Genomic DNA, 18,297 nt, shown 5'->3' with positions numbered 1-18,297 from the left:
CTATGTTGCTTCTGGCAGACTGCACAAAAACACTATAGATCATGATAGCTTTTTAAACCCCTGATGAGCGTTTCTAAGAGGATACTAAGTAATGGCACAAGCTACTAAAACGATTATGTAGAGTTAGTAACAAGCACAGATAATTTTCAGAAGAAAATGAATATAGTTGAGGATTGACAGCTCTCATGCTACGATAAAGAAACCTATTGCCTACTTAGAAACCTACCTAAATTTACTGCGCAAACAGTTTTTAGATGTTCATTTGTGAGAAGATTCACACTTATAAAAGACTACAGCTTGCAGAAGACGTAATTGATGCGAAATAAATTCGTTTCATTATTAAGCAGAGCCAACAACTCGATCATATAATTCCTATCGAAACACCCTCGACCGGCCCCAAAGCGCTTCATATAATAAAATGAATTTATTTTTTAATTAAATTTCGATTTGATTAATTTTGTTGAGAGTATCTTAAACCACACCATGTAGTGTTTCCTTACGGCAACTCAGTAATTAGCAAGCACGGATCGCTACATCCATTCCACGTTTCAGTCTGCACCCGCTGTTCCAGGCCTTTTAGGATAAGGGTGATTCCTTTATTTGTCCTTGGAACGCTTCAACCACCTGTTTACTTGGGCTCTAGGCTAGCGTTGGCTTCTGCACGGCTTTCCAATAATTATTGCTTGTGAATACTGAGCAATTTAGAACGTTCACGTTCCAATGACGCGAATGGATATAACATGTGAATCGATAAATGATAACACACACACACACAGATCTCACTTCTTGAAAAATATATTACACATTTATTTATAATTGTCGCTATCGACGCGGTTGAACGGTATAAAACTCATGAAGAGATAGATAACTTTTACTGTTAAGGTAAGCTATAGGTATCAATGGAGAAGATGATTTGGTTTGCCATCGGTAGTTAAAGAAAGTTGGACTTGTTTGATCTCAAGGAATATTGTCTGTATACGCTCACGTATGTATTCACGCTCGAACCAGCTCTTGGAGTCGTTACGTTCAAACTGCGTTATTATCTGTCCTGTGTTCGAATTTTCCCTCACGTTTTATTGTGAGCAAATTTATTCTAGCAAACACTAAAGCACTGCAGTTTCTACAAAAAGCCGAAAGTGTGCTTTACCATTATACTTGTACCACAGTTTTACAACAGTAGCTTTAACTTATGTTACATTTCCTAAGCTGGGTCCAATTTTGATTTATACTTTAGCTCGCCGTCGTTCTTATTACGTTTATTTATATCTGTTTTTGTCCATAATTCCATGTGCGCCACTAAATATAGTGGGACGGAAGGACGGGAAGGGGATATAAGCACCGAAGAACTTTTCCGTATCTATTCGATACGAAAGTACTGTACAATTACCTCTATCGCTATACAATAATGAATTTGCATAAGCCAGATTTGGATAACAGCTGGCCAAAGGATGTTTCTAACAATGCTTTCTCTCTTCAAATGAAAGAGATCATTGAAAAAAATCGGTTAGCGCTAAGTGCGTTTTAGTCTTAAATGAACAAACATAACATAGATAGATAGATAGATCAGACTCTCGTCTCTGTTGTTCCTCCGATGCATAATATATTGGCCATTGATACATGTGAGGATTGTCGATTTCTTCGATGACATCCTTTCGATACTCACTTCGTAGGGTTAGTTAGCATTTATCGTAGAATCCCTTCCTAAATCTATTATTCTAATTGTACATAGGTATTATGTTGTACGATTCAGGATAAATCAGGATTCTCAACAGGCTGTTTGTTACCATTACAATCAGCCTCTGACGCCGTGAGGATTGCGGATCGGGCTAGACTGTGTATATATATATATATAGCATCAATCATTTCACAAATATTTTGGCAACAGTCCCATATTCTTCTTGGTAACACATTGTTTTTACACACGGCCACCATTCGTCCCATAGTGACCTGTAATGATGTTCATGAACGCGCACTGGAACCTCTCTCTCTCTCTCTCTCTCTCTCTCTCTCTCTCTCATAGCTTGGGTCTCTTCCCATCGTTGTATTTCGTTTGCCTTTGGCTATTAAGTAGGTCTCGTTACGACAGCAAGGGACCTATTTTTATCACGGCGGATAGTTCTAAATACTGGTGAGGTAGAAATTATTTTTCCTCATAATAGCTTTTGTTTTTCTCGCTTCTACATCTAGTTCGATTATTGTCATTAGCATTTTCACATGTGAAAGGTTCCATCATTTGATAGTACACGATGTACATACAACTTCTAGGACAGATACTGATCAACACTCGCACTGGCGCAACTTGTCCAAGCAAACCTCAATACTCATGCATCGCTGAAAAGGATATAATTCTAATTAATCATTATGGCAATTAAATATTATTCATAATAACTGTATCAGATTGAATCTCCTAAGCGTTTTACAATTGCATCATACTCTCTCGTCCTCTCGCTCTCTCTCCATATATATATATATATATATATATATATATATATATATATATATATATATATTTACAATATTTACATTAAATAGCGCATCGTGATCCTCCTATTGAGTAACAAAAATACATAAACAGAAAGCTACTGTATATTTCTAGCTTGCCATCCAATTTTATCTCTTAAAACAAGACCAAACATATAACGCTCGATTACAAGATGCATCTACTAGCCAAAGGCTAGAGGTCACAAAAGGTAGAAACGTAGAAGCTTTCAATGTGCTGCATTTTAGATCTTACGGAGATCAATAAACGCCTTGGAGGCTAGCCAGAACTGGGCCACAACGGAACAACGTGTTAAGCGGTCAGTAACTGCCATTCAACGAGGTCGTTTTGCTGCAAAAAGCATCCACCTTATTATATAATAGTTAAGTAATAGGATGGTTTTCTATTATATGGGTTTGATGGTGTCTTGTAGGTATGTCGCTATATGAGCCTGCCTATGTGTTATCGGTGTGCGTATGACGGATCTGTTTTGTCTAGAGGATAACATCTACCAATGCTTTTGATCAAAATTGAACTTGAACGTTTCACATCACGACATGAGGTTGTCCTTGTTTTTTGATGAAATCCTCCCGTACAGTATGGAGCGAATTTAGTAAAGCTTTGAAACTTGGCCGGTTATTAGGCTTCGGACTCCAGCAGGCCTTCATGAGGGCATACACTGACGCTGGAGTGTTGTCTGGACTCGACAGGATGTTGCCTTCCTTGATATGCCTGCAATTCAAGCAGCGTATCATATATGAATCACGTTTACTCTAGCGAATATAAGGTAAGATATCAACCTAGTAGTGGTCATGGTTCGGATCACGATTAATAGATACACAGTATTCGCCCAAGATAGAACAGCAGCAGTAGCGATACTAGTAATAATTGAAACATGCGCCGTTGTGTCGCACGCTAGTGTAGTACGGTGCTTGCAAGAGCTCCACATAGATTTGCGCCAATTCCGTGGTAATCGTTAGCTGCCGTGCAACTCAGATTTTTATTTGTCGAGTATGTTTTTCGACTAGGTATAATTTAGTTTGTTTGGCCCTCTGTTGTACTTACCGGACGACCTCTTCGTGTGTTTTACCGAAGTAAGGCTGGAGGCCGAATGAAAAGATCTCCCAAAGGACGACACCGAATGCCCAAATGTCACTTTCGACGGTAAAGCGATTGTACAGAATGGCTTCAAGAGGCATCCATCTAATGGGAACAGCGTCATGCTCACTCCCTGTGAAAATTCGAATTGTATGTTTAATTTCTCGATGTAGTCGTGTTAGCTCTAGATTAGCATTTAAGTAACATACAGAGATGTTCCCCTCGAGGCCGACAGATATTGCTTAACCTTCGAATGCACGATTCCCTAATCACCCTGCACACGTATACTTACTGGCAGTGTTTCACTTACCTTTGTAGTAATTGGCAGTGTAAATTTTTTGCGAAAGGCCGAAGTCAGAGATCTTAACAGTCATATCTTCAGAGATAAGACAGTTACGTGTGGCGAGATCCCGGTGCACGAACTTCATCTCGGACAGGTATACCATGCCGGATGCAATCTGCGCTGCAAGATCTAGCTGGTCTAATGTATTGAGCCTAGAATCGGTGAACACGTTCGTTGAACCTGACCGCACGATATAGTTCGACGGTGAACACGACCTAAGGAATTCTTTAAGGTCACCGCGGTCCATATACTCGAATATAAGACACATCGGGCTTCCAATACAGCAAACGCCGAGCAGTTTAACGATATTCGGATGCTCGAACTCAGACATAAGGCATGCTTCCCGTTCGAAATCCTGTAGAAGATCGTCGGATGCATTGTCCTTCAACATTTTGACAGCCACTATAGTGACATCTTCATTTTTGACAACGTTCGGTGCCTTAGCTTGGAAGACACGGCCAAAAGCACCCTGTCCAAGGTCTCGAATATAGACGATGTCGTTACGTGGATACTCTAATTTCTCGAGTTTTGGATTAAGTTTGGCTTCGGTCTGGTGATAGGTAAGGTTCGAAGGTAGCTTTGTCAGATCGATATCCACCATCGTGCACACGCCTGTATGATTACCTGGAATAAGCAAGTTCAAAGGTCCGAAATAAGGCATACGCCAAGGCTCATGATCAACTCCAACAACAATCACAGTTTTAACAGTAAACGCACTTGTGTCACTAAAAAATCGCGATAAAAATTACCAACAGAGAATCTATTGTTTGATCCATCAAGCATCAATGTACTTCCTCGCCTGCATGGACCTGGCTAAAGAACAGTCGGTGCGCCATTTGCTAAGTTTCGTCAGTGTTTTGACGTTTCTTTTTTCACTAACATAGTAAATGCAATTCAATATATAAGTTTTGATTTCATATACCCATTTGGTTAGCGGTAGGCGACAGACCTAAAGACTTGTTTCCTATTTACACCTGTCATTCAAGGGCAAAATATCTACCGTGATGAGCGATAATCCTTACCGTTAGGCGCTGCGTATACAGTTGTATTATGAATGGATGATCCAACGGGACGGGATTTCGAGAAAGCGATCTTTTTACAAAGAAGACACAGCAGAAAAAGCAGAAGAAGTACGCCGCAACCCACTGTGACAGCCGTGGCGAATAAAGCTGGAGTCAATTCCAGAGGTTGTCCTCCCGGGAGAAGCAGAACAGCCGTATCCCCCCGAGATGGAGTTGGCGTTGATACGATTGATGTCACATTTTCTGAATATATACACAATTATTGCACAAAAGAATTCATATGTGCTCATTCCTGTCTCAGTAAGGTATATATCTGAATGATTGCAATACTTCAAAAAAATTCTATTCACACATAGACATGCACTTCTGTTAAATTTAAGTAACGAAACCCGTAAAAAGTATACGTAAGGGATTTTCGTAATAAGAAATTGTTTCGGACTGAACGAAGCAGATTTAAAAGGGTGGCAAGGTGTTGTTGCAATTGTTGCACACGTTTTGTTTCGCGCCTCATACGAAAATCTTGATGAAAAATTTCGCCGACGCCTTACTTAGGGCAAACTGATTCCAAATCACTATTCATGCCGTTCACTTTACTGTAGCACCCGATGGCGTTCAGAGCTTTGTAGCCGATTTTTCGCTGCGCCACTTTGGAGAATGTACCCCTATACATGCACGCCTGTTGAACGCATCTTGCTTGTAAATATGTGTAATTTTACTTTGTAGAATAGTTTCGCCGACGCCATACTGCATAAGGCAAACAGTGAACGATCGGTCTGTATCTGCCTATAACGACATTATTCAATCCAATCCAATTCAAATACACCTTTACTATGTTATAGGGAAGACTTACAATGGTACGATACGACAAGAATCTAAAGTAGTGTGACATTTTTAACTATTTCTGTTGTTATCTATTAGAGATATATTTAAAGGTGGCGTGTTATCATCGAATGATCTTAGGCTCGTTTGTCGCTTTTATAGAAATTAAAAGCTTCAGCCGCCTCTTGATAAAAATTTTCCGCTGTGAAGCTGACAGCTTGTCCAGCGTGACCCTCGTTACCCGGTGCTCACACAAGGCCGTATAGTACGTGCGCTTGACTCACTCCTTTTGCCTGTGCTAGCAGGCAATAAAAGATATTCCGAGTTCCTTTTCTTCTTTTGCATGCTGCACGTAGACTGGAGAATAGGCTGGTGACGATCTACTATATGCAAATGTTTAAGGAAAAATGACGAGAATATGTGACTTCCGTCAGCCACCCGGAAAACAGTTTTTAATCTATAACAAAGAGATTACATTCACGGGTATAAAATGGCGGCAAATAACAAATAAAGATTCTCACATAATACGCAGACTGGCGACATATATTTAAGGAACCAGTCCCACCCCAACTGGCACGCAAGATATACTACACAAAGGTAATCATAATATACGGACTAATATGTAAATATGTATTTGTATGCAATGGATGTACGTCTGGGGATCTTTTGTGGGAGGAGACCTTTGTGGGGAAGCCGCAGTGAAAAAGACATTCCGCCTACACAATGAGATGGTAAGGCAGTATCGCCCAGTGGAACCGCTTCTTCACAATGAGACCGCTAGCGGCTTTCGGTGGCTGTGTTAACCTAATACTACGTATTCGAATAAATAGAAGACTGGGTATTGTACGAACGAACAACATCATTCCGTGTCATCATGGCCTGAGGCTATAGGCAATAATTGGCGTAGACGATAGATACTGTTAGACACTCGTAAGCTGTTGCGATCCTCAATAGTTGGCACTGCGTGTCTCAATTCCCTAATCTCTCGAACGCCAGTCGGGAAAGAAGATAACCTTGTATTATGCCGCACGTTATCAACGGTGTATCTATACCTGGACGACCTTTTTACACTATGTCCTCTATAAAGAACTGCTCATTTATCGAACTATACACAGGCCAGAAGGATAGGGTCTTGATATTTGAATCATCGGGTTGCTGAAGTGATTCAGTACCAATCGTAATCTAAATCAATGGATGAAAACATCAAATATATAATGATCACTTCATAATAAAAAACTGAATAGCTCGGATGTGTGCAGGCACAAGTCGATACGGCCAAAAGCTCCAAGACCGACTTATGTATCGGGTCCCTGGCACGACCTTGTAATTCCTCAGTGATTACAGGCTTATGAAAGCTAAAATTCGTTTCGGTGATGCTTCTGTGACTTCCTATAGGGATTCAGTACTCTTCGTCAAAGCTTCTCACTGAAGCAACGTACACATTTGCTATCCGTAGAATAGAGAAGGCGTTAAAAAGAGCACAACGATAACGATTACAACAACCGTCAATAAATTCGTTGCGCCAGCTTCGATGTCTCCAACGTCTCCAAGAGACCAGGAAGGAAAATAGCAGGAATATCTCTGTTGTACCCGTTAATCCGTTTGCATCAATAATCATACATCTAACATGTAATTTAAACCGTCCACTGAAAACTGAAAATAGGCCGATACTTCAAATATATACTGGCTACTTTTACCGAAACGGTTCCCGTTAAGCTTAAGCTCAGCATCCGAATATAGATAGACAATGTAAATTATCAATTCAGAGAACAACATCCTAATATAATAACATTACCTAAAGTTAATTAAACAATATACATACGGACAACGAGAGGTAATGGCCCTAAAGAATGCCCATTGTAGCTAGTCAACGTTGATACGTATTGTACGGCAAGACGGAAAATACGGCTACAAGAAAACCTCGATCTGGTTTGGTGTAGTGAAGTCAAACTTGGAATGATTTGATGCTATATACCACATCATTAACTCAGTACAATTGGTAATTGATGATATTATCAAAATGGCCATCATTAACTATTTGATGGTTTCAAGATCAAGACCACTGTAGCTATTTAAGTTACATAACGTATGCAAAGTTGTGCTGTGTGTATGGAAGCGTTGCTGAAAGTTTATTACGCTGCCCTTAGAAATAAGAGTAAAGGCTGGATTGAAGAAAAGCTCATTGCCGCTAGTGGGCTTTAGCGGATGTGACCTCGGTGTTTTTGCGGCTTATATGCCAAGTACATAGAAGTCGGTTTGTGATTGGTCCTCAGTCTGCAAAATGGGCGGAGTTCCTTTGGGATCATCATCATTTAGTACCACAGTACCCCTTTTGGTTCGTTGCAGCTCACCCACAACACGGCAATTTGCCCGCCATTCATGCCGCTTCCAAGGGTGTACAGTCAAAAGCGGTGCGGAACACGATATTTGGACATTTACCAGAAGCAGGTTGGTGCGAAGTAGCCCGTGTTTTTTCTGCCAGCTTGACTATTTTCCTTCGAAACGAAAGAAACGCTCACTAATGATTCAAACTGTACGTGGCAATAAGTCGGTCACTAAAACGTACCTAATTTACTTAAAAGTCGTGACGAAAAATGACGGCCGCTGTTTATTGCAGCACTGTAATATTGTAAAAGGAACAATTTGTGGTTATCGAATAACAAACTTAGCTATATTACAATCGTGAGGCGGTAGCCCACAGACAAATGTATTGAGGACTGAGAAACTGGGGCTGTTTTGTTCCAGTGATTCGAATTAGTAGCCCATTTACGTGATGATCGAATAAATATCGGATTTTGTAAATTCGTTCGATATGACTAATGTGCGACTCAGAAATTTGTACGCTATTTATATAATATCTGCATGTGAGATTTAGTTCACTAAACTTCTTGTTGTCTTCATGACTTGAATGGCCGTTCATCGTAGCTATAAGACTGGTATCCGTGAAATGTTAATAAGCGAAAGCGAAACCATCAAGAAGAGAGCGCAACTCTAAATTTCAGCTTCGTGAAGTAAGTATACCACTACAAAATCTCACTGCGATCGTATGCGAGCGGCTTATCCTGGAAGCTATAAAGGGAGAGAGACCGTGCCCAGTTTCTCTCTGTGTATGCATATATGACTGTAGTACAAGAGGTCTTTCACCCCATGGCTCGGTGGACGCTTAGTTTCCTTTCATTGGATTCGGATATCGATCACAGAGCACCAACGCTCTCGGACCATCGACCGAGCCACCTTTGGAGTTTCCTCAGTCTTTCTAGCTTCTCTTTGTACTAGTTCCTTCGAAGTGCTGACTCTGGCGCCCCGCTAGTTCGAAAGCTCCATTGGAACACATGGCCGGTTCACATGGATACAATAGCGGCCTGTGTTAATCTCGACCGCCCTACACATGCATACATATAGACACGCAGCGCTAAAGAGTCAGGGGTGTGGTGGGGGATTGCACCAAACCTCTGGTCGGGTAGAGGCCTCTATGCTATGCAAAGACTTGTGAATGAACACGCCGTTGCTACGACTGCTACTGATGCTTCAGTTGATGCTAATGATGACGATAGCGACGTTGATGTAGGGGAACAGAGAGGCCACTAGGGACGTACTCGCTGACTCTGTTCGTTACGTATGCCGGCGTAGCGTAGACGGTGCGAAGGATCGAGAGTTAAAGGGGCGCTTGGATTGCTTCTAATTGTTCAAGCGAGCTGTCGGAGAGACACGTCAACCGGCTTAGAACAATACGATTCTCTCCGCTTCCGCCGCCGCATAATCGACAAATAGTGCTTCTGCTGCTGATAGTATGTACGGAACGAAGCCGTAGCTGAATCAGAAGCGAGAGTAGCAGGCTGGTAATAGGGCAAGTGGTAAACACAAAAAGGCAAGGAACCAGCAAGGGGGGCAGACAACAGAACGGGGTCGAACAAGCTATTCTCTATTTTCTCACGTTGGAGAAAAAGAAAGGTGGGCATGCGCCTTTTTGAGTACTCGGAACGTCTCTAATCTCTTAGTTTGTTTCCCCAATTCGGTAATACTCGTACATTCTATATTCAATTCACTTTATTCTGGATGCTTTTTTAAGGAGCGAAGACGATTTCTTTGTACTATGCACAAGTGAACTAGTACATTTGCTGCCTAACAATTGTCGCTTTATGGCAGAAAAAGTCTTGGAAGGAGGGCAATTCGCTTCAAATGTAAAGGCTATTTGAGAAGGCTAAAAAGCCAGACTTGAGTTTGTTTTAAATGTTTTCTAACCTCGCCTCGTACTTCAGCCGTTAACGGAGCTAGTAGCGTTAGGCGAAGAGCTTGCTTAGATATTGATATATCAAGCATGACGAAACACACAGATTCTACCCGTGGACTGATTTATGGAGAATAAGACATTGTACAAATCAAATACATCGAATTTTTTCAAACAGCAACTAATGAACCTGGACAGCCAGAAGGATTACGGGTACTCTCTAGTACAAAGAAGAAATTCGGCCTGAGCTTCGATTTGAATAAAATAGATACTTATTATTATAGTATATGTTATTTTTCTTTCTACTTCTGCATGTTTGCAGTGTGTGTTCCTTGGCGGAACACGAGACGGGACTACTGCAAATAACCTTTTAATAAATTTAGCAAAACAAACAAAGAAAGCCGGGCAATTTTAGCAGATCTATCGTATCCCACTGGTGTAAATATCACTTCATGAAAATAAATATATAAAGAATATTAACAAATGTCTTGTGTTTGGCAAGCAGATCTATTGAACCTTATTGCTGATATGTTTTTATCTAAGGAATCTTGATCATTAGGCGGTCTCAGTAACATTATACTGCGAGCAATCCAGCATAGTATGCCACAGTTACATCTCAATATCTTTTGCAGTTACTAAATTAAAATTTCACTTGGTCTGCTTCCTGTGGGAACCCCTCACGAGAGCCCCACTTTGAATGTAACATAAGTGAGTAATAACTTACCTAGGTGACTTCTAATAAATGTGTTTGATTTTGTTTTATTTCCAGATTTAACCCGCGTTGATAAATTGTGTATCCGCTACGAACATTCATCTAATTATTATTAAATGTACCTACCAGCGATAACAAAAGCCAGGGCGATGTATCTGCAAAGATCCTTTGAGCCACGAACTAAAGCTTGGGTCGTCTAAAATGTAAGTGGCGCGTAAGCAACCACGAAACATCTTAAGGACTAACAAATACGGCAGTCTATCCATGTCTGTCATAATCTTACTTTTCCGACGGTACGGACACAAAACACAATGCTTTCTTGAGGCCAGTTAGTAAAATTATTATCTGTTACGCTTTTCTTTGACATATTTTGTTCTTTGCATTTGAGTACCCCCTGCGCATGTGCTTGTGTGTCTATGCGCTGGTTGATGTCAAAATGAACGCCAAATGACATGTTCATTTTAAGCGGGTGACTAATCTGCCGCCCATCAACCTTGCCGGGTCCTGCTGCTAACTCAGCCTCCGATCTATGCTTGTGATGGCCGGCATCGCCATCGTGATGACGTTAAACTCCACATTGCAGTCCTCTATTCCAAAGTGCTCCTCGTCTAGGGTCGTCTTGCCTGGTGGATATGCATGGGAAGGGGAAAAAGGGAAGGTGATGGCGATGCAATCGCCGTTCTTCCTGGTGGAGTTCTCTGGGGAAACGGCGACCACGGGGTGGCGGGCCCCCCAGACCAACGACATGCCACCAGCAACGACCGCACGAGAAAGGGACGGGTGACATGCAACGGGCGGATCCACCAAGCATAACCACCCTCGCGAGAACCTCCCAGCAACGCCCCTGAAGATTCCCTTAACTCCTGCCGTCGGGTTGGCTGGCCAGAGAAAGCGGCGACGACAGCAGCAGGCTTCCTGTTGGGTACTGAGTACCATCGGGGGAATGGAAAAAGCAAACTCAGACTCCTCGGAGAAAAATAGGTAAATGAGACCACTTTTTGGTTGATGTAAAGCTTCCAGCGAGATGGGAGTGTAAGTGGACTGCATGGAAATTAAAAAAAGTCCGATGCCCATGAGCGGTGCGGTGAGCCTACACTGAAATCCACTATCACTTTTTCACCACCCAACTTTACACCGGTCCTGCGGAATCGAGTGGTGAAAGCTTCGTAGGCTATGCTTCGCTGAGGCACGTCATCGTGTCTAAATACATGAGACTTTGCGGGGCATTAAGAGAACGAGAGGGAAAGAAAGAAACGGCGGCAAATTTTGATTGCGTTGTAGGTTGATAAACTGGAAAAATCCTGACGGAGTGCTGTCTGGGTACTATCCATGTTACGAAGTCATCTACCGTTGGCACAACAGCAAACATTGTTCTTCGAAGTATTGAAAATGTCGTCAGCATGATAAGTTCGAAAGGGGTGAGTTACTGGCGCGGCAGTCGTGGAAAAAAGTCGGACTGGAGTCGATAGGAGGAGTAAAAGAAAATAGGATAATGCTTTCATTGGGAGCCGCTTCATTAGAACTTATTCATGTCATCGCTTGATGAGCTTGCGATATGGTCGTGCTTGTGATTTCATAATAGATATAGATTGTAAAAAGCTAACTGGATTAACTATACATATGACGTAACCGGTTCTGTTATTAAATCCAAGGTGAAATATATAAAAGTCCCTGGTCTTAAATTATATTCAATATTCTTTCTTCAAAATATAGTATATCATTTGTTCGTTTATGTTAACTGTCAGGTGACGTAGGCTTGAAATATCAGATACGTTGCAAAAAAAAATATAATTATTTACCGTTTTCATGCGAAGTAAATATCCCTTTATAGATATTGCATAGAGTAGTTTCTACTACTATTACTACTACTGCCACTACTACTACTATTATTAATCATGTTAAAACTGTAATGATAAACCAACGATCGACCTGCAGTAAACAAAGTCAAGTCCGGATATTGAATTGCAGTTGCATCTTTGTACTGCATCAAAGTTGAATGTTGATACGAAGGACTGCTCACTCGGCTTCCAGCAAAGTAAGTGAAAAAGCCTGGTATGAAGATGTTAGGAATAGCACGTGAAGGCTAACGACAGAGGGTCGTATACTGCGTAAATAGTGGTTCAAGCATGGTCCATCAGCTTGTCCATTTATAGAAATATTCTTTGAAGGAAAAGGCTGTAAGCCACAGACTGATGACGCCAGCAGATTTTGCTTACCGCATTGGGGGATGTCACAGTGTTCCCATCGACGGCGCGGGTCGGTTGTATAGCACCAAGGTGAAGGTTCTTCGCCTCCAGCATTTCGACAGTAGTTGTCCGCATCATGGATTTCAGGAAATACGTTTGGTGGCCGATTATGAGAATGTGGCTCCTGGGCGTCCCAAGGCTGACAGGGTATACCTGACTTCGTAGTGTTCACCCGGCCCTGATAGAAACGACCTCGGCCACGAACACACGTAGCTGTCGCAGGAACAACACACGAATTGCAAAACACAAGAAAATGCATATAATTATATAACTTAAATTTAATTGGCAATATTAATCGTACTTTCATATTTAGTTGCATTCCCTCTCCTTGCGGTGATGGCTAATTTGGTATACCTATTGTCGTTATCGTTCATGCTTTTCATATTGTCAAGTTGAACTTGAATCTTGCGACAGTTACATTAGTAGAAATAACGGAGGACATTGACTGTTAATCACTTAACTACTGAGAATAAGAATTATTTCTCTAGGTACAGTTAATCCGCCTTTTGTCCTCCAAAAAATAGTTCTTTGAGAGTCAGCTAGGACGTGCCATTACTAACAACAGCACCTTTTTAGGACAAAGCTAACAAGAGAAGAACGCTCGTCTAAAAACTTAGGGGACGCTTTTCAAAAAGGTTGGAACGACATAGGCCAAATTATCTGGCCACTAGCCCTAAAAGGCATCTTAAAAGAAGAAAGTGAATAAATGCGATAATGAGTTTAAGATTCGAGGCCATTAAAACGTATCGTGCATGAAGATGAAGAAAAGGTCGTAGAAATAAGGAGAAAAAAGGGGGGTGGACATGTCTGAGATAAAGACTCCTTCTAATTTGGAGCTGAAAAGCATCAAGAAAAAGTCTCAAAAGGGGACTACACTATGAATCCGCCCGTTAATGATACAGCGCTTTCCTATGCCCTGTTTTTGGGTAAATAGAAAAATTTGCAAATCTAATGTAGATTCCTTCACATGCCCGCACTTGGTTTTCATCGTTCAACGACCAAATGTGAAACAGTATTATGTAATGGAATAATTTTTATCTCAATTGCGTTTTATGATTAAGAATGCAAAGAAAGGATATTTCTACTTTTCATGAACTAGAGAATATATTCCTATATATTTCGGGGTTTAAATCCAAACTTAAACTTAGCAACGCAAATATTATCTACTTTTCTCTCCTGCATAGCTACAAAAAATTCATTTTCATTATACCTTTGTTGTTCAGGATAAGTCTACCAAGTTATGGCTTAATATCCAATAGAAGTTCCGTGTCAGTGTACCTCGAGAGTAATTCTCGATGATTCGAGTTAGGAGTTTTTATGTCATGAACACTCCTTCTGCTCGTGGCAGGGGAAAAGGAGAAATAGGGTCGCTCTTTATAATCCTTTAAGCAGGATACACTTCATTGCAGCTGCTGAAGTCCATCCACGAGAAGGTGATGCTAGGACGATCGCTAGAGTAAGTATATTCGCCGTCTACCGATCGTAATGAAAGCAGACTCAAACCGAGTAGCTACAGCTGTGGGGGGAGCTAGTGGTGGCGTTAGCGGTGGGAGGGCTGTCATACGAAATATTTGCCAGGAAGCGACACATTGGCACGCCGCTGCCAATCGCCTGTAGGCTCACCACGTTTGTCTAGTTTTAGTAGCTCGAAGGGAATCCCACAAAAGCACGATAAGTCCTACCGCTTCCCGCCTTCTAAATCGTAGCGTGACCTGGGGATATTTTTCCCAATCTTCTCTGTATTTGTTATACACTCTGTCTTTGCTTACAAACCAACCAGGTGCCCCTTTATCATCCACGGATTCCGCGACGACAGTGGATGGGCAAACAGGGAGTAGCAATAGATGTTGAAGTGCGAGTCATGTAGCGGTCGCTGAGAGAATTGGAGAATCTCCAAGATGGCCACGACTGGCTAGCTGAAGACCAAAGATATTTTGTGAGCAAAAAAAATCTGTTACGAGGAGATTTCACTTCGCTATCCTCTCAGGACCAATTCCTCCCACGGTGGTTGTACCAAACGGACGAAGGAATTCCTGATGGTGGCAACGGACTCAAGTGATCGTGAGGCGATGAGTGGATAACGGGCTTTACCTAGTAAGGTAGGTAGGTAAGAGTAGCTTTGACAACCGGAAGGACCAGGCTGAAGGAGTGAAGGTGATCCGTCTCAGAACCTGAAGGAGTACTTGACTTTGTACACGGGCGGCCGTCCTGAACTTCGGTCTGCTCGTTGGTCATATTCAGTGGTAAAGGAACATCAAGGAAAGTGCCTCAAGTGGATAGAAGTAGAACTTAATGTAGATGAATTGAGTGACGAACCAATGATGATGTCGTGAGGCCTACCGCGAATATAAAGATAGATTGGATAAGCTTACATCTTTGCTGTCACAATAAAGTTAAAAAATACAGGCGCATAAGCCGTGATAAATGACCTCATCATTGCGAAGCGCGAAAAACAAAATATCCTCCTGTCTATTTTAGCAAATGCTTCTTATGGCAAGACCGTAGACATCGCGATACCTAACAATGAATACAACTTATAGGCACCACTAATGCCACATTTGAAGGACAACTATCCAGTTCAAAACTACTTCGTCTATTGAATAAAAACGCACACAGTATATATTTAACACAGTATATATATATATATATATATATACTGTGTTAAATTATTTGAATTACAAATCTCTCATGATTTGAAAAACTTGCTCGCTCTATTACAGTTGACTTGGGGTACTCACTTGTGACTTCTTCATGACGGAAGTCTGTGATGTGCGCGTGCGAGCAAGCCCACGATTTTTCATGCACTGATGGAAGATTTTCGCAGTGTGGTAGGCGAAAGTGTCCTCGTGGACTGACGTAGATGCCACGCTGTTTGTTATCCTCTACCATGGCCCACTCATTGTAGCAAAATGACTCACGAACGGCAATGCAGTCTTCCCTAAAACACGAAAACAAAGACATCGTCTTGTGGTGCGTGTTAGGCACTGTATAAAGTCTGCACTGCTTTATACGATTATGGATACGCAGGTGACAGATAACAGAGATAACTTATTTACCTAGGTTTCACGAGTTGGGCTTATCCAACAAGGCAATATATATATATATATATATATATATACAATTAGGCTTGTGTTCATCTCTTCCTATAAAACAAACTAATCAATTGTATATTTCAAATGCGAGTTAAATGAAACAGAAACATAAAAGTACCTATATATACAACAAAATATTATCACATTTTATTTGGTTCCTGTTTACGCTGTATTATAGAATTATTTCGACGATAAAACTGTATACGCTCAAGTGTTTGGCCCAGTAACCAGGCCGCCATATAATGATGATACTGGCACCGGTTCTCTATCCAGTTCTCCCTGTACACTTTCCGGATCCTAGGGCACATTGTTAGCCCTCGTGACGCAACCGTGCGTGGCTTTCCAAAGGTTCGTTGGATTTAGCGACCTGCACCTTGCACGTTGGCCCATGGTGCCACAGCATCTTACGTACTTTGCTTTTCTTTGTTCGTTTCCGCTACCGTCTGTTACGCCCAACCGTGCGAGATTCTTGTGGCCGCTAAGGCGAGGCTTTTGCTAGCTTGACACAGAGACGCTAAGTCCAACAACCATCGCCTAGCCCTGTCGGCAGTTCGCCCTATAGCCTGAATACCACCTTAACAACCTCCTCCCCCGCACATGAGCTCCCCACTTACCCACCCCGCGTACACACATATACAGACACATCACCACTTCGACGTATACGTGAGTATACTCGCTCTCGACAATATCTTTCTGTTCGGAGCGTCCGGCACTAGGATTCCCCCAGGACCACAACCACCTCATCTTGTGAGTTTGCCATCTTCCGCACAAACGTCAGACATACATACACACCAGCTTTGTACGGAGGTCCTGAAAAAGCAAGCGATCGCGTAGATTCAGAAAGAACGAAGCGTTCGTTCACGGAAAACATATGAACCAGCAATGGCAGACTTTCGCAGATTCGAAAAGCCGCACGAATAAGGAAAATTTGATTTCAAAACGAAAAGATGTGGCGAAAAAGACTCAATGAAAGAGAATGACGAGGATTCGAACTCGACTCAGTAGCCTGGCGGCGGCGCAGGCAAAAAAAACGTGTCGACAGTAGCCCTCCATGTCTCGTCATCGACTCAGCCATTGCTTGCTTTAAAGAATGGAAACGGAGTGAGGAAGGAAAGCAGAAGAGGGAAGCAGCTCAAACGAAACCTGAGCTCAGCCGCGACAGCAGTTCGCGCGTATCGTTTTAGCGGACTAACGGCCTTTTCGAGCTGCCTTAGGGACTGGAGACGGTTTGACGAGGAGATAAATTTGATAAGCGCCCAACCAACTTGAAAAGGTGAATGCCTTACGGGAAATATCAAATCCTCCTTCACTAGAATCCGGGATGAGAGAGTAAAAAAAAATGTGAAAGAGAACGATAAGGCAAGCAAGCGAGCGAGATATATAGCTACAGATACAGTAGGATATCGAACACGATCTGGTAAGTTTCACCGAAATGGCCGTAACGACAGTAGAGAACGACGACGCGGGAAAAAGAACCAGAGAGGAGCGGAGCAAGTACAGAAGAAGCCACTTCTTTACAAAAAGGTCGCTGTAGACAACACAGAATTTGCATCTCGAACTCATCTATAAAGCTTCGGCGATTGTCGCTTTTGCCACAACGCCGATTATGGACATCAACGCAAAGCAGTAGAACACCGGAACAACAGAAGCTCTGGGAGCATCAGATGAAGGAAATCTCCTCAACGGTTCTGTATAACAGCACGTTCATGGACTCCTTAGGTGTATGCTATACTCCGCCTCGTGATGACGATAAGAGATAGGCGTCTTTTTTTTCGTCCTCGTTTTCGAAGGTGTATTGGTATGCAGGAGAGGCACAGGATACGGCTGGCGGCATATGGTCAACGAAGGCAGTCTACGCCAGCGACAGCAGCGGCAGTCGAAAGGGGACCAGTGGTTTAGTCTAGCGTGTGTGTACCTGTGTATGCAGGCGTGTGCAGGCGACGAAGTCTCAATAATGTAAGGAGACGTCAGGACGAAGCCCTGATCTGTCTGTCTTTCGTCACGGCAGCGTTGTGATGTGGCAGCTGGTGAACGCATTCGCCAGGACAGGATAGGTCCGCCATGGTTGTACGGTACCTCGACGAAAGTCTTCATTGTGGATTATCCCATTAAGATATGGGCAAGGTCTGCAACAGCCTACAGTTCCTGACTAACGCTGTCGCTTTGCCTGTTAGTCCTTCAATGGACCAGCGGCACCGCCCTGAATGAGTGAAGCGATATAGTGCATGAAAAAAAGCCGGATGTCGGCCATCCGTCTT

At 42.3% G+C, this 18,297-nt stretch overlaps 1 protein-coding gene across 3 annotated transcripts in view; it reads right to left on the bottom strand.

Moving 5' to 3' along the window:
* Nucleotides 1–777: 777 nt before the first annotated feature.
* LOC111243891 (tyrosine-protein kinase transmembrane receptor Ror2-like) overlaps nucleotides 778–18,297 on the bottom strand; it is a 256,167-nt gene continuing 238,647 nt past the window's right edge. For all 3 annotated transcript variants that reach the window (XM_022790164.2, XM_086981214.1, XM_022790163.2), the window contains 6 exons: nucleotides 15,686–15,885; nucleotides 12,918–13,160; nucleotides 4,943–5,185; nucleotides 3,888–4,544; nucleotides 3,545–3,710; nucleotides 778–3,211 (listed from right to left, as the gene is read on the bottom strand). In XM_022790164.2, coding sequence (XP_022645899.1) covers nucleotides 3,025–3,211; nucleotides 3,545–3,710; nucleotides 3,888–4,544; nucleotides 4,943–5,185; nucleotides 12,918–13,160; nucleotides 15,686–15,885 — 1,696 coding nt within the window. In that variant the 3' untranslated portion in view covers nucleotides 778–3,024. The remainder of the gene's footprint in view (nucleotides 3,212–3,544; nucleotides 3,711–3,887; nucleotides 4,545–4,942; nucleotides 5,186–12,917; nucleotides 13,161–15,685; nucleotides 15,886–18,297) is intronic.

The sequence above is a fragment of the Varroa destructor genome, unplaced genomic scaffold (assembly GCF_002443255.2).
Source record: "Varroa destructor unplaced genomic scaffold, Vdes_3.0 BEIS01000002.1, whole genome shotgun sequence".
NCBI lineage: Eukaryota > Metazoa > Arthropoda > Arachnida > Mesostigmata > Varroidae > Varroa > Varroa destructor.
Note: the sequence above shows the minus strand (reverse complement) of the source record. Positions and strands in the feature narration are given on the sequence as shown.